The sequence below is a fragment of the Hyaena hyaena genome, unplaced genomic scaffold, assembly GCF_003009895.1.
Source record: "Hyaena hyaena isolate Hyena2069 unplaced genomic scaffold, ASM300989v1 scaffold_167, whole genome shotgun sequence".
In the NCBI taxonomy this organism is placed as follows: domain Eukaryota; kingdom Metazoa; phylum Chordata; class Mammalia; order Carnivora; family Hyaenidae; genus Hyaena; species Hyaena hyaena.
The window spans coordinates 1,397,127-1,419,163 of NW_024080798.1; the positions used below are offsets into that span (position 1 = coordinate 1,397,127).

The 22,037-nt window shown below is 42.9% G+C and overlaps 1 protein-coding gene across 8 annotated transcripts in view; it reads right to left on the bottom strand.

Moving 5' to 3' along the window:
- Positions 1-22,037, bottom strand: part of MAGI1 (membrane associated guanylate kinase, WW and PDZ domain containing 1) — a 632,528-nt gene that overhangs the window by 24,651 nt on the left and 585,840 nt on the right. For 4 of the 8 annotated variants that reach the window (XM_039240064.1, XM_039240063.1, XM_039240062.1 and 1 more), the window contains 5 exons: positions 20,069-20,100; positions 9,609-9,825; positions 5,844-5,927; positions 2,922-3,013; positions 1,089-1,281 (listed from right to left, as the gene is read on the bottom strand). In XM_039240064.1, coding sequence (XP_039095995.1) covers positions 1,089-1,281; positions 2,922-3,013; positions 5,844-5,927; positions 9,609-9,825; positions 20,069-20,100 — 618 coding nt within the window. The remainder of the gene's footprint in view (positions 1-1,088; positions 1,282-2,921; positions 3,014-5,843; positions 5,928-9,608; positions 9,826-20,068; positions 20,101-22,037) is intronic. The other 4 variants (XM_039240070.1, XM_039240069.1, XM_039240067.1 and 1 more) reach the window with 1 other exon arrangement.

The window sequence follows — 22,037 nt, forward strand, 5'->3', positions numbered from 1 at the left end:
AATCCATGACTGATTAACAGTGTTTTCCATGGTTTCAGTAGGGTAGGACTTGCACACTGGAATCTGATATCTTAATTCTATAATTAATTACATGCCATTTAAATGAGCTACACAAACATTTTTTCACAAGGTGCCAGTTAATTTTATTTGGCAAGTATTTGTTTCATGAATATGAAAGCTACGAAGAAATGATAGCATTTTATGTCCTATATCTTCAGTAATTCAAGTGATAAAACGCTTAATCTGCTTGTTCTGTATTCTGTCTTGACTATTTTGAGGTGGGGGCTGCAGACAGAGAATAACCACCAACAGGTGTGCTCTCAAGCGGCTGGTGAGTGAATGGCCAAGGAGACACTTGGACAACAAACTGTCTCAAAATGGCAGAATGTGATACAGAAGTAAACTCCGATTCACTAGAACGGCAAGGAAGGAATGCCAAAATTGGAAGGCAGTTGGAAGAAGGAGGGAATTTCTGAGGGTTTCACAGGAAGGTTTTATTTGAGCTGGGCCGGAAAGGGTTTGCAGGTTTTGAGAACTCAAGTACAGTACGTGAAAGCCTGCAGGCAGGAGGAAGGAGTCAAAGATGGCTGACAAGTGGCCAGTGGCCACCTCCACAACTTTCTGATGGAGAAAACAGATCTTGCCTTATTACATATGCAGGCAACAATAGATTAAAGGTTCACCAACTTTTTTATGAGCTTATCTGGTGGCACAAAATGGAGTTTTGGTCTTTTAATTTGAAGCTACGATTGTCCTGACTTTTATAATGGCCTCTATTGTTGAGAATTGACATCAAATGAAGAAGGTGACTAGGTTCTGGTCGGCAAGGGGATGAGCGGAGGTAGTATATATTCAACTAGTCCTCTTCTAGAAGCTTTTGCTGAACATGCACGAATGGCACATTAAAGTACTTTTGAGTGACAGAAGTTCTGCCGGGTTTGAGAGAAGCAGACCATCTGGAAATTCTGAGCTTAATCCCATTTGCAAAGATTTGCTAAAATAGATGCTTGAGGAGGCAGACACAGGAAGGAAGCCTTTTCTGTGGCTCGTGACAATGCACCGTCTAAAGGAATGAATTAAAAACATACCTGCAAACACCACTTTACGCCGCACAGTGAGATTGACGTGGCCTTGCTTGGCAGCTTGTTGCATAAGCTGGACCACAAGCTGGTGTGATTTTCCAATTACTGGTGTCCCGTCCACGCAGATTAATTCATCCCCAGACCTCAGGCGGCCGTCCGTATCAGCAGCACCCAGTGGTACGATGTGACCAATATAAATCTGTTGAGTAATTGGATGATGGATGAAAACATTAACCTTTGGATTTACTATTATACTGATGGCCTTCACATTTTTGAGAACATTTCATTGCATTCATTCATGTCTGCACCCTTGCCATATACATTTATTGAGCACCCAGTGGGTACCAGGCCATGGTGAAGGTGCTGTAACAGTTCTTACATGGTGCAAAAGTAACTTTTTTTTTTTTTTTGAAGTGTATTTATTTTTAGTAATCTCTATACCCAACGTGGGGCTCGAACTCACAAGAGTCAAGAGTCACATGTTCTTCTGACTGAGTCATCCAGGTGTCCCCAAAGTAACTATTTCTTGTTTGGTTCCTTCCATTTATCTGTGGTCTGGTGTGAGGACTCACTCTTTTTCCTCTTTGCAGAAATAAATCACTTTACTCCATCAAAAAAATCGTTTCTCCTTTCCTATTTACCTAAGAACCCTCCTTCCAGAAAACTCTGGAAATTATAAGAGTAACACTACTTTTCTTTAAAGGTCTAGCACCATGCCTAGCAATAGGGAATGCACAATAAATACTGTTCCATGAAGAAACGAATCCAGCAGAGTCTGGTTTGACGTCCCATTTCTACACATTTTTAGCACCTGCGAGCAGAGTAGCCTTTGTCTTTAGGGTCTGGTTGTACTGACCACTCATTAAACCTTAGCTAAGGGGTGCCTGGGTGGCTCAGTCAGTTAAGCAGCTGACTTCCCCTCAGGATCTCACAGTCTACAGGTTTGAGCCCCACGGTGCGCTCTATGCTAACAGCTGAGCCTGGAGCCTGCTTCCGATTCTGTGTCTTCCTCTCTCTCTGCCTCTTCCCTGCTTGCTCTCTTTCTCTTTCTCTCAAAAAGAATAAACATGAATTTTTAAAAAAAACCTTAGCTAAAATATTTGTGTTTCCTTGCCTTCTCTACATAATAATGCTGTAACCACATTTACCTAGTACTTATAGTTTACAAAGAATTTTGACAAATATGGACCCGGAAGTCACAGCCATTCCAGTCCCTTCACTTACTAATGCTATGATCTTGGGCAAGTGAATTAACCCTTCTTTGTCTTTATTTGATAATCTGGAATATGGGGGTAAATTCATGAGTTTAATGGAGGAATAAGAGAATGTATGTTAAAAGCCATTAGGACAGGATCTGGCACAGGGTCAGTGTCCAATAAGTATCATTATTATTATTATTATGAGGAAGTTAACAATATTTATCTTTAGTTCCCTCTTCTCATTTCAGAACAGTCCTGTGATATGATACTAATTTTATTCTAAAGACGAAGGAACTGAGGATCAGGAAGGTTAAATGTCTCCTGGCCTTTGTTCAGGGTTCTTTTTATTAGTTGACACCTATTATTTTGTTTTTGTTTCCATTTTCCTTCACGGGGAGCTCCAGATGCTGCCGCCGCCACCACTTGTTACAATCACCAGTAAAAACATTTAAGAAGGAAACTCATCTCTTCCTCCTCAGGACAAAAGGAGCACCACCAAATTCAATGAATGACCCATACTGTTAGAGATACGGCAGGCCATGCTGCACGCAGCTGGGCTCAGGTCTTGGTGATTTTGCTGCCCGTTGGCTCTGGTATCTTAGAAAACAGCTCTGGGGGAAGAGGTAGACAAGAGACTCACAGGCTCTCCTGGTTCATTTCCACCCAGAATCCTAAATCCAAATCCAGTCTCTTTTCTCCAGAGAAAGATGTCCTGCTCCTGGTAATCTGGAACTGCAGAGAAAAAAGAAAGATGAGGGAGGTTACTTCTCTGATAAAAGGAACTGTACCCTTAAGGTGGACATAGAGGACCAATCCGGATGGTGCTTGAGCAGATGACAGCTTTCCAACACAGAGAAGGAAGCAAACTAATCTGGATGGATGAAATAACGGAGGACACTGGGCAGAAATCAATGGTGGGACTGGTCCCTGAGCCCTAAGTTTTCTCAAAGGACTAATCACTGTTTGATAATTCCTAATCAAGCCCAAGGCATCATCCTGGAATATGCCAGAAGTCACTCTTGACTACTGCCCTTGGCGGTGCTGCCAGAGAATTTAAGTAAATGAGTATCATGTGTGGGACCACAACGTGGGTGCCCGTGTCTGGGTCACAGTGACCGCTGAAACAGAAGCTCGCTCTGAGGATTCAGAAGTCCTGGCAAGTCATCTGGTGTCATACGAAGCAGAGGATAAAAGAGAACAGCTTGAGGTAGAGTTGTTACTTTTTAAAAACATCACTTTTGTCTCCCTTTATCAAGACCCCACAACCCAATAATCTGATTTGTTAGATCATTTTTGCCAAAAGTTACTCTTGAACATCCTAACATTTCCAGGTTTGCAAAGTTGGCTCTATTTCAGCAGTATGACCCAAAAGTAGCCAGCCTTCAATATTCTCAACACGAATGGCGACTACAAAAGTGTTACGTATCAATTTTTCATATTTTCATATTTTTTCCCTAGGATGACTGCCTCACTCCAGAATTTGCCTATAATATTTTAAACCTGTAAGTATTAACTTATTATCCAATAACTTGATATTTTACTCTTGATCTCGTTAATGGTCCAAGCTTTAAAAATAAAAACCTCATTTATTAAAGGAAAAATAACTTCTGTAAGACAAAGCTCACTGTATGGGAAATTGTTATATACACCACTGTGTTCCTTAACGAAGGTAATAAAAAATATTTCTATTTAATTCTTTGTTAGTATTTTAATGTATACAAGTCTATGTCATGATCTTTGAATGACATATCTTTTATTTAGAAAAAAGTGGTTTAGTGGCAGTGAATCCTAAACAAAACTCACAAATACTGTTCTACAAACTTTCTGGTTTATTTAATTAATAGGGTTTTGGGTTGAAGGAGTGCATAGGCCTGAGGGTTTAATTCCCATCTTCAATTTTGTACAGTGGGGGAGGGAAGAAGAAGGTGGTTGTTCAGTTCAAGTTGACAAGAGATGTCCTTTTTTAGTGGCACACCCATTAGCTTCAAATGTACGGTCAAAGAATATGCCGAGAAAGAAGAAACTAAATGAACAGGTAAGTACAAGTCAGAGAAGTTTGAATCCAATATTTTTGCCTGAGCTATCTTAATGCCATGGGCTTTCGTTGGTGCTTTATGCCCAATGCTTTTTTATTATAATTGCAGAGGCTAAGGGGCAAGCCTCCATGGAGTATGCAGGTAAGCTACATCATAGAATTCCCATAAACACAATTTGAGAAGGATATTTTCTTGAGCACGCTAAGGTAACAATATTTTCTTTCTGTTCGAGTAGCTGCCGAAAGGGTATTTGCTCTAATAGCCTCATTGAAACAACAAATTAAATCAGGTTGGGTCTCTGTCTTGGGTTCACTCAAGCAAGAGGATTGTTTCCAAAAGAGACCATGGGTGCTTTGCAGCCAGCACTAGGTTGCTGGCAGAGTCTGCCTTGTCTGCTAAACCTTGTGTCAACGAGGGAAGGATCTTTGCAGAGACATCCAGGCTACACCCATTTTTCTCAGCATCATTCAACCCAAGAACACTTGCCCAACCTCCAATGGCACCAAATGTAGCACGTTTCTGCCTTCATTTACTCATTTAGGTCGCAGCTACTATGGTATGGGTGGTTGTGGCCAAAAGACTTAGGCTTATCATAACAGTTTAGTCCATAGTGGGGAAAAAAAAAAGTGTTTGTGTCTCTCTGAGAATCAGTGGTCAAGTGGCAAATTTACTGAAAGAGCTTCCTGTTGAAAAGGAAGATGCCCAAAGACACCAAGGATGTTGAAGATGCCAACGATGAGTTGGGAAAACACAGACACAAACATGATACACCAACACAGACATATTACGAAGAAAGTCTTTTGGCACTTTGACGTTGGCGTCTTGACCATATTACTCTCCCATCAACCACCTTCCATGTACCCAAATATTTGACTTTGGTGATCAATCAGTCATGAACCATGTTATAGAACTTGAGAATTTCTCTCTTTTGTGTTCTCTGCTACCACTTCTCCCCAGGGGCACTGAGGTTTCTAAATCCTCCCCGAAAATGGTTTGTTCTCCTCTTTATTTCAGGCAGATTTTATAAGAATTAAGTTTTAGGAGGCAGCAGCGAGGAATTATCTTTCTGATATTGATATCAACTGTTTTTTTTTTTCTTTGAGTGAGGCCGAATCAAAAAAGAGCTAAGAAAACTTTGTCCAGTTGTCTGCCTTTTTAAGACCCTGCATGGGGGACAATGTCTCAGTTACCCCCTTTGGCGATGCCAGTGACAACTCAATGAAGTAGTCAAAAGACTTCCTTTGATAGTTACAAAGAATGGAGTCACCAGGTTTGCAGGGAAACCTCCTGGTATCTCCATTACTACAGACACACATTTCCTGACCTGGATAAAACGTGCCCATCACTTTTTATTTTATCTGGTCTTTGGTCTACACTTGGTCAACAGGAGTGCCGGAACACTTCTGTTCATGGCAGTCCTCTCTCTTCCCTCCCTTCTTGCATTTTCCCCCAGCCCCCGAGACCAATGGCAACATCAAACAGTGTGAATAATAATGGAGAAATAAAAGTTTTCAGCGGATCCTTACTCTGACATTCTCCAAAACTCGTGGAATTGATTTCTCTTTCTCTTTCACCCTTGCTCAATCCCGATGCAGGCGAAGGTGACATAGCTGGAATATTAATTTCACAATTTTGCAAAGCTTAATGTATGTGCTTTCTCTTAGTTCATTTTAATTTAGTTTTGATTGATAAGGAATACGCAGTTAAGCTTTCACAGTAAAGGTCATGGCTGCTATGGATTTTGAAAGACTAGAGTTTTGATTCTGTGTTTCTTTTTTTTCCCTTTTTTTCGTGATGCTTTTCTTGTCAAAAAGCTGGTATTTACAGTTGTTCCACAGAGAATTTCATGGAACTAGCATTACCATCCCAGACTCTTCACATTAAATTATACCTTTAAGTACACATTTTCGTATGACCTTGTTTTAATCATGTCATGCACTTTAGGTTTGTCTCAACCTTGATTTCCTTTTGAAAAAAATTAAGTATACCTTTTGTTACTGCCATGCCACAGCATTTATTTTAAAAAGTATTAGATTCCCAGTGGAATACATTCTTCTACTAATACCTGTTCAGATGAATTCTAAGCATTTCAACCAGAGTAGCCTTTTATTTAGAGACACAAATCATCAGATCTGGCCAAGATTGGAACAAAACACAAATAAGAGCTGTCATAACAGCTTTTAAAAATCTACAAGTACAGCCAAGCTCCTTAAACTCACTACAATAGAGGATCCCATCGACCAATTCCAAATTTGTGAGCGTGTTTCTCCTGAACAGGACAGGTTTACAATGTCTGACTTTTTTCTTTCCAAACTATTTTATGAACAGGCACTGTTGCAATTGCCAAGCTTTAGACTTCCTTTTGTAGTACATACTACATACTAGCTGATCTCCCTGAATATTCACTAGTAAGATTGCATCTGTGTCATTCTTAAAGACATGTGAGCATGTTACCAGAGAAAGACATGTTACCAGAGAAAATACAAAGCAGGCCACATGGCTTTTAAAGGACTACCATCCTTGCCTTTGTTTTTAATTAAACATTGAAGCCCTTCAAAGGGATTTACTAACACATCTGGAACTCAGATTGATTCATTTTGACGCTGGTGTTTTGACAGATGGCCCTATCAGGAACACGGTATTTTGTACAGCATTTAGACCACGTGAAGGAATCTGATCAGAGATTGTGTTAATCTTCCCACTGTCCTTCAGAATAAAATGAAATACAAGAAAAATATATCTTCCAAACAAGAAGGATAACATGGGTCCAATGAAAGTGTTATTCCTGACTTGAACTTCCCTGTTTTTCCTGGAGAACTTTGTTCCTTTTAATGTTTTGGGGGGAGGGGCAGGGAATCACTTCTAACAAGGGCTACGTGCTGTATTTTTTTTTCCCCTGTGAAAGACAAGATAAAAAACAACCTAAGGTAATGAGAGAAGCAGATCTGGGATAAAGCAAAATGCTGATTAAAAGACAAGATTGATGCAGATTCATTTGCAGGTACTGTGAAAAGAAGAAAATCTGTGACAGACACTGAATAATTACCACTGGGGGGAAAGTCTCATCATTACTCTCATTGAGTGGTGAGGAAGAAATCCATGTGAATCTTATCATCAATTAGGTTGCTACGATCACTCAATTATGGAACCTCCAATCACCAAAAAGAAATTGATTCTCATTTATGTTGCTAGCTCTTATTCCTTAGATGTTATAGAAAGTGGAGACAAAACTGGCACCATTCCAAATATTTTAGTCTGACAGCCGCCTGAATAATTTTGATGCTTAAATAAGCAGCTGGCTGTGTGGTAAAAGTACGTATTTTACTTTTTCCGGTAAAAAGTTTTTGGGCAATTTGATAAGACACTAAATTCTTGGGAAATTTTGCTTCCCTCGAGCTGAACATGGCATTGGAGCTGGAGTCTTCTATTAAATGGGTATGTGAGAGTCGACTGTCAATCTGCCATGCCCCACCGGCACTGCAGAACATGATTTATTTCATCACCAAAAGATTCATACATGAGGAACTCAGTCATATATGTGTACTCTACTGAGAAGAGCAGGTGGTTGGTCAATAAAGCAGTATCTCTACATCCAGTGAAGTTGGGCCACTGATTGGAGGAGCCACATGGTTAGAGAGAAATGTGGAGAGAATGTGAAAGTATTCCTCTTTGGAAAACATTTGCTCAATGAAATCACTACAATCAGTGAGAAGACAGAATGAGAACAGACTCCGTTTTCATACATAGCAACTAAGGCTTATGAGGGATGTTCCAAATGGAACTTCATTTCCTCTGGCCTGGCCTCCGGGGTACTCTCGGCGTTTTTCTCGACCAGGGATGAAATGAATTCCTTCTCAGATTATCTGGTTTTTGTCAGCATAGGAACCCTTAGCCAAAATGGCTTATTTCATGTCCCACACTGTTGTAGTAAGAAGGCAGTGATACTTCTCCCTTGACGAAGGAAAGAATAGGTGGACCCCCGAGTGACTTCTAAACTGTGGTAATCATCTAGACTCCAGACTTGTGCCCCCTCACTGCTGAATTTCCCCCAGGAGTGTGGCCAACTATCCTTCTCAGAGAGGGATGCTGGCCTCCCTCCCCGGTTTTGTTTGGGTCACAGAGAAATCACTCCAGCCAGCAGAGGAAAGGCTTCACAGCCAAGTCTGAGGGGGTGAGCAAGAGGCTGGAGCCTTGGGGGCTTTGCCTGAGAAGCAACCACAGCCGTGGATCAACAAAACTTGTCTGGAACTGGAGGGGGAGGGAAGAGGTCAGTCCCAAGGGGGATGGACAAACTGATTCTCTTTCCTCCTCCATTTTTAACCGGACCCTTCACCAGACGAGGCCTCCTCTCTCATGGAACATTCTCGCATGTTCCCCACACCCGAGAGGGGAAACACTGTGCACCAACTCCTTCAGGGCTGCTGCGTCCTGACCAGTCATCCTCATGAGAAAACATCAGTAATAGCAATTGCCAAAAAAGGGGTCAGTCTGCAGCCCTGAAGATTAGAGCATCTTAGGAGCTTTCATTGATAATGACAGGATAAATGATTATTACGTTTCGTGGACAGTCTTTGAACTGTTGAATTGAGTATGTTCAACATGTTGAATTGTATATGAATTATCCCTTCATAATAGAAAGAAATAAAGCGCAAAGGCAATATTAACTGTATGAGAGCCAAAAAGTGGCAGTGCATGCCGCCACTCGTTCCTATTTATCAAAAAGGTGAAGCCAAAGGAACACACTTAACCACAGCATAAATAATTAAAGCACAAACCACTCACTGGGTTCTTTTTTCTTTTTAAGGGGAACATTTAAAAAAAGCTGACAATGGTGAAAAAAAAATACCAGTATTTTTAAAAACTAAGAGACCGCTAAGAAAGCATTTAATTTCTTCTCATTACTCCTGCAATCCAAACCAATCACATTTATGTTCTATGGTACATCAGAGCCGTTTCATAAGAACACGCCGCGATCTCTACACGTGGAAGAGTTAATGAGATGGCAGCTCTTATCTGCCACTTCTTCTAAGTGAAGGTTAAAATAAATCCATTTTTATCCAGGCCCTTTATTTGACCACCATCCTTATCGAGCCCTCCCCAAAGTGGGATACATAATGGATCCCCCACGAACACCCAGCAGATGCTATCACTACTCTGAGACGCTTTCGCCTCTCACCTTGATTTACCTCGACTCTGTGTACACACTGAAAATCTATTTTCAAGAAGCCTCAGGAGACAGTTGGAGCCTTGGGCAAGGGGCTCGGGAAGACAGGGGCCAGGGTACTACTCACGTCGGTTTTCATACATGCTCCTGGACTGGGCCCAGATTTTAAAAGGATCTGGTTTTTTCTGCCCAGAGCTGTCGGTCTGGTCTGGAGCCGGGGCCTCGGCAGGTGGGTACTCGGGGGGCACCTGCGTGCTGTGGCTTGGGGAGGCCGTGTGCAGGCTCCGGTGGCTGGAAACACTGTGCTGGGAACTATTCTGGCTGTCTTTTCTTTCCAGTGGTTGCTGAAAGCAAGCGAGTGAGAGAAGCAAGAAGACAATTGTTATTGGTTCCCCGAGTGGGTGTTTCCATCAGCTTGTTTTTGTTCAGCACGTCTGCGCACACATACATAAATATATCAACAACATTTTGGCTTCCATCTTTCCCCAGCTAATGCTGCATGCAGATAAATCCCCAGGTGATTGGCAGACAGGGAGAGGGGTGGGCCAGATGGGGAGACATAATCACAGACCATATTGCTCTCTGGGCTGGAGCGGAAGACAAATCCAATTTCCATCATAGGTTCCCGGCTAAGACACTGGGTGTGTGCATTACAAGATGTATCAATTTAGCATCATCATTTGTGTTCTTGCTGTTTTAAAAGGTCCCAGGGCAAGCTGTGATATGGGGGACCTTAGGATACTGTGGTAATTATCTAGGTGAGGGAGGATGATGGCACGGACCGGCGTAATGTGGCGGAGGCGGAGACGAGTAGGTTGTACCGAAGGTGTGAGAGAAAGGAATCAAGCGTGGCTTGAAAGCTGGGGGCCTGCTCCAACTGCATGTCTCAAGTAGCCTCTTACTGATATGGCAGAGATAAGGGGGAAGATTTGGGCCTGTGCAGTTAGAAGTAAGAGTTCAGTTCTGGGCTTCTAAATTTGAGCTTTCAGACATCCACCTGGACATGTCCTATAAGCAACTGGATAAAAGATGTATCACTTCAACATCATCAACTTTTTGGCAAAACACGTGACACAAAAACCATGAGTGATTTAAATGTAAGGCTATTAACATCCAGAATCGGGGCTAAAAATGGTCCTGGGAACTTCCCATTTTGCATCTTGCAATCATCAAATGCCCTACTTTTACCTTTTGCCATTAGTTCTTACACTGTAAGGAAGAGATCAGACCTTTTAAAAAATCAGGTTTGCCATTATATGTGCACTGGTACTTATAAGCATAAGTAATTATCATATGAACAGCTTCTATAACTCTTAGCTACACAATTTTGCAGCCGTCACAATTCACCTCTTGATCTCCGGACACTGCTGTTGCTTAAAAAACCAAGATCAGATTTTATATATGGGTTGACCTCAGGAGGTCAGCCTTGTTAGATCTGCAGCCTGTCCAAAGTCCAAGCAGTGTTCAAAAGGCAAGAGTTTCATTACATTTCAATAGAATAAGCAGGTTTCTGTGCTTTAAAACCTGCTCAGCAGAAGACCCTTCCCATTTTATGAAATGCACTTTGTTTGAATGATGATTGAATGGAGAGTAAAACCTAGTGGGAAGAAAAATACCTGGTAGGAAGTGAAGGAGTTTCAGTTCTGATTTTCTTGAAAAAAGATGGTAGTAAGCCCAGGTATTTAGTTTCCCCCATTCAAAATACAAATTCCAGAATCCTTCCTCTCACTTAATAGATGTCCTTACACTTACCTGTATAGAAGCATCGTAAAGGGGCAGAGGACAGGAATGGGTATCTCTGTCCACTCTTACTGAACCTGTATAACTTATGCTATTTAAGTGGTTTTGTAAGATCTTTTGAGCCAGAGCATTTCAGTTCCCTAAAGTTTCATGTAACATCAAAATCTTCCCCTTGGTCTTACAATCAATTCTATCAAAACCCTTCCTCACACTCTCCCCAGGTACCCTTCACCTTTTACTTCCCATCTTCATGGAAATTTTCAAATTCCCTTTCATTTAAATCTCAGGCCCCTTTACTCCCTCCCTTTCCAATCTTCACTTCAATGTCAGTATCTGAAGAAAGTCCCAGAAGGACAAAAACTTCATTTACCCTTGACTGAGATTACAAGTCTGAGTATGGATTTTGGCAAGGATTCAAAGGTGAGGAGATTGGGCATGTATTTAATGAAGGCAAGACAGACTACTTAAAATTGTATTTGGTGTGCCTGATGGAGCAATGTGAGGCCCATATACTACACTAGCAAAGAGGTCTTGGTAAGGAAACCATGGGAGACTTAGGTCGCTCCGACTCAGGGGGACAACATACTGTGGTGAAGGCGGCACAACCCACGGAGGTTTGGACAGGGACAACTACTGCCATTCCCCCATATCGATGTTGTTCCCTTTTGAGGATGAAGTGTTCAGCTCAGACCTGCATGGATCTGCATCCCAGAGACTTGGGGCCAGCTCTCTGGTTTCTGCCCTCCAAGAAGCTCAGTGGCTGCCTTCTTGCTTCCCCGGGAGACATGCTCAAGATTTGGAGTCAGAAAATGTTAATGGCGGATATATCCTCCATTCTCTTTTGCTCATGCGTGAGAATTTCCCTTCATTGTGGTCGTTGCAAGGGTCTCGATTATAAATAAGCACATGCAGCTGAGCCCGTTTTTGGTGTGCACACACACTGGCATAGAGAGGGGAAAAATGGGGTTCAGGGCGGCTTTCTCCCCTCTTATACTTTCCTGTATTATCTACTTTTTACAAGGTAGAAAACATTTTTTAATTTATTTTTAATGTTTATTATTATTGAGACAGAGAGAAACACAGCATGAGTGGGGGAGGAGCAGAGAGAGAGGGAGACACAGAATCCAAAGCAGGCTCCAGGCTCTGAGTTGTCAGCACAGAGCCCGACGCGGGGCTCGAACCCACAAACCGTGAGACCATGACCTGAGCCGAAGTTGGACACTCAACCATCTGAGCCACCCAGGCGCCCCCTAATGTTTATTTATTTTTGAGAGAGAGAGACAGAGCGCGAGCAGGGGAGGGACAGAGAGAAGCAGATGAGAATTAAGCAGGCTCCAAGCTCTGAGCTGTCAGCAGAGCCCGACGCAGGACTTGAACCCTAAGACCACAAGATTATGACCTGAGCCGAAGTAGGATGCTGAACCGATTGAGCCACCCAGGCACCCCATCTACTTTTTATAAGGTATAGATAATGCTTGCTATAATCAAGACAAAATTTAAAGCTATTTTCATTTTGAAATAACTTTTGGTAAGGAAAATTAATGGGGCTATTACTTTTTATATTTTGGTAGTGTTTTATTTTTGTTCTTGGGAAAAAAGGAAAAGAGTGTTTTAAATATAAAAGCAAGTAATTCCACAGATTAAGGACCTCTGGAGTTCACCCTAAGAAGTACGTCCCTCCATTCAAATGCCCACTGTCTCTTGGTTCCTCAAATGAGTAGCAAATGCCAGACTGTGGGAATGGTCTGTTGACACTAACTTCATTTCACAGGTAAAGCCAGCCTCTGACCCCTGAATCTTCAGGTTCCTTCATGTCAAGATGACCCTTCACAAAGCCGCAGTGGGACCCACAGTGAGCTGTCCTGCGGGGTTACCTGATGGGAAGGTCATCGCCTTCTTCCTTTCCCAGGGCCACTCTGTAGTCCCTGGAACCCCACCCTTAACCTCTGCCACTCACTCCCTCTTTCCGAATTGGAGAAAAATGTCTTTCTGGCAACCTTGCTGGACAGAATCCAGCAACAGGCTGGCCTTGCCTCCTGCAGAGAATGCACACATGTTCTTACACACATGCTCACAAATGCACACGCACAGACTCTGTCCGCCGCCTCATGGCTTCCCAAGGCCCTTTGAGGGCTGCCCCACCGTAACAAATCTCTGACACGGAGGACCCGGAAATCTTGGGCTTAACTGAAGACACAGCTTTGCCATGACCACGGTATGCAAATGAAGTCTACCAGAAGTGGCTTGGGCCATTTTTCAAATTTTAACACCCTTTCTCATCTCCCAATAAATGTCTGACTTCGGTCCAATTTAACACAAAATGACAGAACGTGGAATGAGTGTGTAAAACTGTCTCTGAAGCTTTGTCTCTGCATCCCTTTCAAATGCCATCTAGACTCTGTCCCTAAATTTGGAAAAGAGAAGTAAATAAGGTACCATCCTGAGAATATGCTCAAAAACAACAACAACAACAACAAAAACCTATCACCAATTCAAGCTATGACTAGATGACATATTCTAACCCACACTAATGGGCTAATGCACAACATTCTGGAAGCTGTTTAGATGGAACCTTACCTTACGTTTCTTTTCAAGTTCAATTGTGAACACCACTTAATTTGAAGATGCATTCTTTATTTAATATTGTGGTACTCTAAGTTTTTTGAAGCTATTTGCTCTGTGTGTTTGTGCTAGAGTCCAAAATATGCCTTTTTCCTTTCTGTGAGCATGCTAATTAGCTTTGATGCTGTCTTTTATCTGATTAGAGCCCAGAACTGCCCAGGAGAAAAGTTAGGATTATGTATCTCTCAAATTAAAGTCAACCTGTAGCTCTCCGGCCACCTGGAATTACCTCCCAGGAAAGACCTGGGGCATGAGAACAAATTTCCTTCTGAACTAGTTATAGCACAGGATCAGATGCGCATCTGGTGGGATTCTTTCTCATTTTTCTAGGTGAGAAACTGGCCCAAAGAAGTATCTGTAGTTAAAGAGACATCTCAAGTCTGTTACTCGATACATACTAGCACCATGCGAGGACCTGGGACACAAATAACGGAATGTCCAGACGAAGCCCTCTTATGTCACTACCCACAATGCATATTTATTCACTCATCCAATAACTACATACTGGACACTTCCTATGAGCCAGATTCTCCGGGATACAATGTGTAAGAAAGAAAGAGATGGTACCTAAGCTCTTAGAATTTATGCTTCTGTATCTAGGTGTGTGTGTGCTGATGGATATTAATCATAAAATCTTAACAGTTTGATAACAACATACTGCAATGTCCTTTAGCTGGGTGGTAGGAAGACACTTTTGGAAAAACAGTCCCTCAAGGCAAGCAGCATATGCCAAGTCTTCAAAACAAAAAGGAGCCTGGGCTGTCTGTAAACAGAGAGAATGTAGTGGGACACCGCAAGGGAGTGGGGTGGCCTGACATGACTTGGAGACCAGACACCACAAGGACTTTGAGGGGTGCTTTAAAGAGTCTGAGTTTCATTCTTAGTTCAGAGGAGAGGAAATCCACTCACGAATCGGAAGCAGGGATGTGCCAGGAGCCAAATGACTTATAGAACGCTTGGTCTGGCTACTGAGGGATGGATAGGTTGGTGTGGAGAGGAGGAAAAGCAGAGAGGGGAGGCTACTGTGTAGTCTGTGTGAGAGACCCAAGGTGGTTTACACTAGGGCACAGCAGTGATAAGGGGGGCGGGGGAACAAGTGAAGTCAAAGACATTCTGGTGCCAGATTCAACAGGCACTGCTGAAAGGAGGGCGGGGCAGGGACGAGGAAGAGGAGGGGGAGGGGAGGGGAAGGACATCTTGGAACCATGGACATCCACCTCCCAGGTCTCCGCCTTGAGCAACTAGTTGGAAAGGTGTGCCACATACTGAGATGGGCATTTCCGATACTAGCAGTTGTCACTATGCTGATTATTTGGGATGCAAGATTTTGACCTTCGAATATCCTATCATTTGATTAGGAAGAAAGAAATGGGCTCAGTTTTCAAAACTCCACTAATATACTTGGCCACACACTACCCACACGCTTGTGTTCATAAGATCTTTTCAAATAAAACTGTACTGGTCTCCCTAGAACAAATGATTTCCTAACTATCGATAGGCCAGGGCAGTTGGGGAGATGCAATGCTTTGTATACATGGAAATAGGGAAAAAAAATCAACTCATCAGTATTTCACAGAATGATTTCAAAATGAAAGTACTTATAAAGTGAGCTGAAAATATTTGCTCTGAAGAGCAAATGAATACAGACAGCACTTAGGAGCTTAAATGATGAAAAGAATTCATGTGGCTTAAAAATGACAAATCGATCCATTTTAAACCAAAATTATTTACAGTTCACTTATCTGCCAAGACTGAAGGCCACTGCAGTGATTTACATGGACAACAGGAAAAACTCCAAGGGCCAATGTCATTAAAGGTTGTGCAAAAATCGGAGATTCAAATACAAGGCAAAGCAGAGGATGGTCTTTCTCCTTGACTCTTCCTTTTATCATTTGTGAGTCAAAGTCAAATAATCTCTTCCAAAAAGGCAGACGAGAGGAGTTAATGGAGAAGAAAAGAAAGTAACGATTGGATATGAAAATGAATTTCGGTTCACATGGAATGTTTGAAAGAAATTTAATACACAAGCAAAGCCTATGTTCTAGGTTCCAAGAGGCTGAGGGAGTACATCGCCGTGAGAAATTGAGGGACAATGACACTTACATAAGTGACCCTAATCTTTCTTCCTGCTAGTCTTTGCTTCTTTGTGGCTCTGGGGAGCTAAGGCCACCAGGAGAATTTGAAAACCAGGCAGGATACTAAAACTCGGTGATTTGGGCTGGGGTCACTCACTGGGCACATTATGTGAGAGATATCTCTCTCACATCTCTTTAACGACTGGTTGTCGGCAACGTCCTTAGGGTCCCTTCCAGGGGAAAGGAGCCGAGGACAACGGAACAGAAACCTGTCACGGTTGTTTCCTTTCAGCTTCCCAGTTGCTGCCTTTGCCGCAGTCTGTGGAACTGACTTCCTTGGTCTCTCTGACATTTGGTGAAGTTTTCAGTAATGGGGAAAATTTGTCTTCTTTATGAATATGGTATGCTTTCTATGTGACCATAGCAGCTAAGTAGATATGGTTCCCTGCATCGCTCAGGCTGCTGGGGAACTCAGAAAAATTCCATAGCTCAATCACAGCATCTCAGCTTTGGGTCCTTTCAACGGCTTTGTAAGGACTATTTAACTTTGGTTGTTGTAATTAAGGGCTAAGTGATTATCATGATGTGTGTACCTCGTTCTACATTATCCTTCCTCTTTTTTTCACTTAGTAAAGTTTCTGACTTTATGCCCCATGAGGAGGATGCATACACATCTGCCTTTTTATGTGGCTTTTGTTTCTCTCCCCATTTGCATGAAGGCAGGAAGGTTTTCCGGTTTAGATCCTGTTGTATATTCGCACTGGGTCTGGCATATAGAAGGTCCTCAATGAACACAGGCTGACGTACCAAATGCATACAAATTTTGGTGATTTGTGACAACGAATCCTTTTTTTGAAAGAAGCATTCAAAACATCATTTGTTTGCAAGCCCCATGAAGAAAGGCACAGGACCAACCGATTTACCATAGTACTTCCAGTGCCTCATGCCAAACCTGATACTTACTAGGTTCTTGATACTAATTGCTAAATAAATGGATGGATGGATGGATGGATAGTTGAGGGATGAGTGCATAAAAGAGAAATGCATGGATAGATGCATGGATGGTTATGGAGACAGATGAACGGATGAAGGAAGGGAGAAAGGGAAGTCATAGTTGGGAAATGAACTAGTAAGAAAACAAAAGTGAATACTGACTTAAAATTCAGGGTTTGGTGTAATATTTAGAGTTTTAAATTCCTTTTTTTAAAGTTTATTTATTTACTTTTTAGTAATCTGTACACCCAACGTGGGGCTCAAACTTACAACCCCAAGATCAAGAGTCACATGGTCCATCTACTGACTGAGCCAGTGAGGCGCCCCTAGGGTTTTAAATTCTTACAAAGCCCTTGTGCGTGATTCAGAACAAGAGTCTTGTTAAACAAGTTTCCAGTCAGGATGATAAAATTGGGCCTCACAATCACTTTTCCAGGGAGGTCTAGGCCCTGACAGCAAATACGTCTTATTTTTGTCTCTGCCATGTGGCAGAAAAATTCCTGATGTTATGGTATGAACATCCAGGTATTAAATGAATAACATGTTACTAAAGCACTGCCACCGTTCCCAGTGAAGACAGAGCCCATAAACTCAACGTTTAAACTAAATCTAGTAGGTGAAACTGCTTGTTAGAGTAAGAGAGAGAGACTGCCCAGGAGGGGAAACAAGATCAAAAAGTCCTTTTGTTCTAATAAAATCCCAACTACTTAATTATTGAAAACATTTAAAAAAAGGTGTAAGGGCAAAAGGAAGCTGTCAGTCGTATGAGTGAGCCAAGAATGTCAGAAGCCTCTATGAACAGAGAAAAAACATGGTCCTGGGTTAAGACTGCATATTCACAGAGCTAATGGTAATCTCGGCACGTGATGAGCTGGCACAATCGGTGTGCATTAATTACTTATCCTGCACAACACACCCTGTCTGCTCTGATGTGCCTGGCTTTCTGGAACCATGACATCCAGCTTTCCCATGGATTCCCTTCTACCCCACCAGAAAAATCCCATCATCTTCAGTCTCCCTGGCAGGACATCATCAAAATTCTAACTGGGGAAGGGAAGCAGCTTTCAGCCCACCTGTCCAGAGCTGCCACGGATCACAGATGTTAAGCAGTGCTCTACTGGCAATGGCAGACCTTGGCTGAGAGTTCCCAAATTTTGTACAGCGGCTGGCAGAGTGTGCCAGCAATGCTGTGAAAGCCATCATCCCTGTGCTGGCACAGAAATCAGGTAAGGACAAGCCCCAGGCTGGGGGTTTGTTCTTTTCTAACCCGACAGTGCACCCGGCTCTTAGCTTGCGGTAATTAAGAGCCAGCAGACTGTGGGCAAAGCAGTTAAGAACGCTTTTTTTCCTAGGAATGCAGCCGGAGTAATTGGCTTGCTGCTTGCTAATGACACGGCTTCTACAAAAATAAACTGTCATAGGGAATTCTCTTAACTGACTTGGTGAAAGCAGGCTCTATACCTGTTTGATATCCTTTGAGTTCAGCAGCAAATTCCAAAACACTTTGGGGAAGAAAAGATGCAAATGAAATCCACAAAATCCTTTTGCAAAGTAAGTTTAAATGGGATGCACAACCAAAAACAACACCTTGCTACTTGATGTCAGGCTCCCTAGCCAGACCTGCTATATCTTCCCCAGTAGGCTCCTCCTTAAGACTCTTCTCCATGTGGGGTGTGTAAATTAACTCCGTGCATCACATAAAATGCTTGCGGGTGGGGAAGGAAAAAGGATTGCTAACTCAAACTCATGTGACACATCTTTTGGATTTGCTTCTATTTCTCTGAAGCCTGAATAAGTTTCTATGACTCGGGGATGAGGACACATGTGTGCCATGTGCATGCACGTACACACACATACGAGCGCACGTGGCACATACGCACGCTCATGAGTGCTGGCGTCCCTGTGGTTCCGATGTGGACACCTACCAGTGCTTTTCAGCTTAAACATTAATGCAGACTGACAAGGGAAGCAGCCCGAAGTCACATGTTCTAGACACCACAGCCCTGTGCCATTGGAAAGCAGATCAATTATTGCAGGTTTTTCTCTTTGGACAACTTAGGAGTGGAACTTAAGAATGCAAGAAGCTTCTTTGCTCATCCCCTTAATAAACTTCCACCTTTCGCCGCCAGGCTTGGAGACAGGTGGAAAGAATTCCACTGCAGCCCCATGAGCTGCAAAGTTTTAAAGGCTGTCCTTTCCCGGATGGCAGAAAGCCGTAAATTTTCCCTCCCCCCAATACTCTAAGCCACATGGAAGCACCCCTCTCTACCTGAACGTTAATGAGTCAGGAAGCTTCTTTCTCTCAGATCAATTTCATAGGCATCTTAGTTCCAGATTTTGAGTTTTTAAGTAGCATTTTAATTTGTTGTCAGTGCCCTGGGAACAGAAGCTCACACCACCAAGCAAAACACCATAGCCTCTAAGCTATTAGCTAACATGTCAACTAGGTAATGCATCTTCAGGGAAACCAGATTAGAAAGGACAGCAAAACATTGATTTTTTTTTTTTTTTTTTTTTAAAGAATCCTATACCTGCAGCATAATGCTGCTAAAGCTAGCAAAACAACAAAGGGCATTTCGACAGCAAGGAAATGTCTTATTCACAATGCTGGGGCAGTGAACAGTGTTCCACGTGAGCATGGATATATGGACAGGGCAAAGCAATTCTTCTTTAAACCTGCAGGCTTTCTAATTTTGTAAATAATTCATCAACCAATGCATAAGAAAGCTCAGGGAGAGAATCTGCCCATGTGAACGGATGGAAACACCAGTTAAGAGGAACCTTACCCAGGAAGCAGGTGGAGCTTTCCCCCACCCGCCTCCCAAAGCAAACAATAGCATTTGTATCAAGTTAAAACACCTAAGAAACTCATCCATTTGAACGAGAGTTGTAATGCATTTACACAAGAGAAGATTCCAAACATGCATTCTTTAACGTGGCTCCAGCAGCCTGCCCACAAATCACTAGACAGTTAAAGACAAACCCAAACACCTTCTATACCAAACACATCCTCAGAACTCAATCAAATGAGCCCTGGCTACTGTCTCCCGCATCTACTCTAAAACACATTTCGTGAAGGCAAGCCAGACAGCGTCCCTTCCCACCACCAGACACCCAGCCCCCCAAAACAAGAATGAAGTAACTGACAAGTCCTTACCGACTTTGGGCTCTTCTTGGGAACTGGCAACCCTGGAAAAAACGCAACAAGGAGGGAAGAGGGGAAGAAATCATTAGCATATAAATGTTACCTTTTCCTTAAAGAACAATCCCCAGGTGTTTCATGGAAACCTAGCCATCTGCAGAGTTATGTCAGATTTCTCCCCAGCATCGGAGTTACCAGGCTGTTCATATCGAATCAAAGCACAGGGAGGAGGAGAGCAAGAGGCAGGAGATCTATCTGCATTAGCTATGCTGGCTTGTACTGCAGCAGCCTGGAGGCTGGGAAAAGAAATTCACAGACCTCAGCGGCCTGGGAAATTGAACACTTGGACAGAATCTCAAATGCTCTTCTGGATTAAGAGAGACTTAACTTACAATTAAGTCCAGGATATTTCCTTTCCACACGATCCACTTGTCAATTGAAGCGGACCAATCAGGACACAGGAAGGGGTGTATATTTAGTTGCAGAGGAGTACATGGTTAAAATTAAATTTTTCTTTCCTTTTTTTTTTTTTTTGGTCGTTTCTTTCCTTCCCTGCATGCACCCCCCCCCCCCCCCCCCCCCCCCCCCCCGCTGCCTTTTAGGAGAGGAAATGCCTTCTTTATTTGGATGAGCTCAACACTAAAACAAAGACGGATGCTCTTTTGCCAGCAGAGAACACAAATTCAACTTGCTGTAGGACCCCCTCCAAATGATGGGCACACCTCTTTGTGCATGTCAGTCAACCAAGCACACTCCTATTTAGCTTGTTGGAAAGGACGCTCGCTGGGGCCAGACCCTCAAGGGGAAAGCAGATTGTTGGGGGAGTGAATGAGAAAATTTCATGGACCTAAGAGAAGACAATAATGGAGAAACAGAAAGGCAGAGGAGGAAAAGGTATTCACTGATCCTAGCTGGCTCTTCCAGAACCCTGTCATTCATGGGAGGGTGAGAGCTGGAAGGGGCTTGTCACTGCCTCACACTTCTAGACGAGTCAGCAGCGATTAGGGGCAGATGTATGGGAAACCTGCCAACAAGAGAGTGCAGCAAAGGAGGGCTAGAATGGAAAATAAAAGCATATAATGGTGTTTCAAAGGTAATCATTTCTGCCAGCGGTCTTCTCATTTTTTTATCTATTTTTTTTTATTTTTGGTTGGAGCAAGGGTTCGAATGCAAAATGCAGATTCCATCTGCACTGGGCACAAAAGATATACTTGTGATCTGATGATTCTGCACTGGAAACTTCAACCTTTTTTAGAAAATGATCCCCACGGAGTGTGATGATTTCAATGCTTTTGGGAAGTGACTTGTCAAACCATGAGCTGTGCTAAGTTCAGCACAAGTAACACGAGGCAACGGAAGTGGGTGAGTAGGAGGAAGCCAGCAGAGAAGTGCTGCTAATGTGCCCACTGCGAGTGAGGCATGGCTTGTCACGGATTACTCGTCCCCAAAGGCACTGGGGACACTCTTCTGGCAAGGCTCATCACATCACCACCAAAACGAGGTCACCACGGCCTGGCCAAGTGGCTCTCAGACTTCCGAGTACATAAGGAGAACTTAGAGACTTTTACAAACGCAGAATCCTGGGCCCCACCTTCAAGAGCCAGGGAATCTGCGTTATGAACAAATCTTCCAGGAGATTCTGATGCAGGAGGTCTGAGGGCCCCAGCTAAGGAGACTGGGAGACAGGGGGTGGGGAGAAAGAGTCTGACTCTTTCAAGTGCAGCAAGAATGTAGAAGGCAGACCTTCATCAAGTTGGCTTTAGAACCGTTCATGCTTGAGAGTCTCAGTTTATATAACAGAGATGGTAAGATCCCTTCACAGGATGATGATACTTAAATAGACAAAACATTTTAAAGCCTCACACCTGTCACAGAATAGCCGCCCTCAACTGTCAACTCTTTCACCTGCCTTTGTGAACTGACACCATTCAGGAAGGAAGTGGCTATGGTGGTCTTCCTCTCACTAGGGAAAGTCATCTGCCCA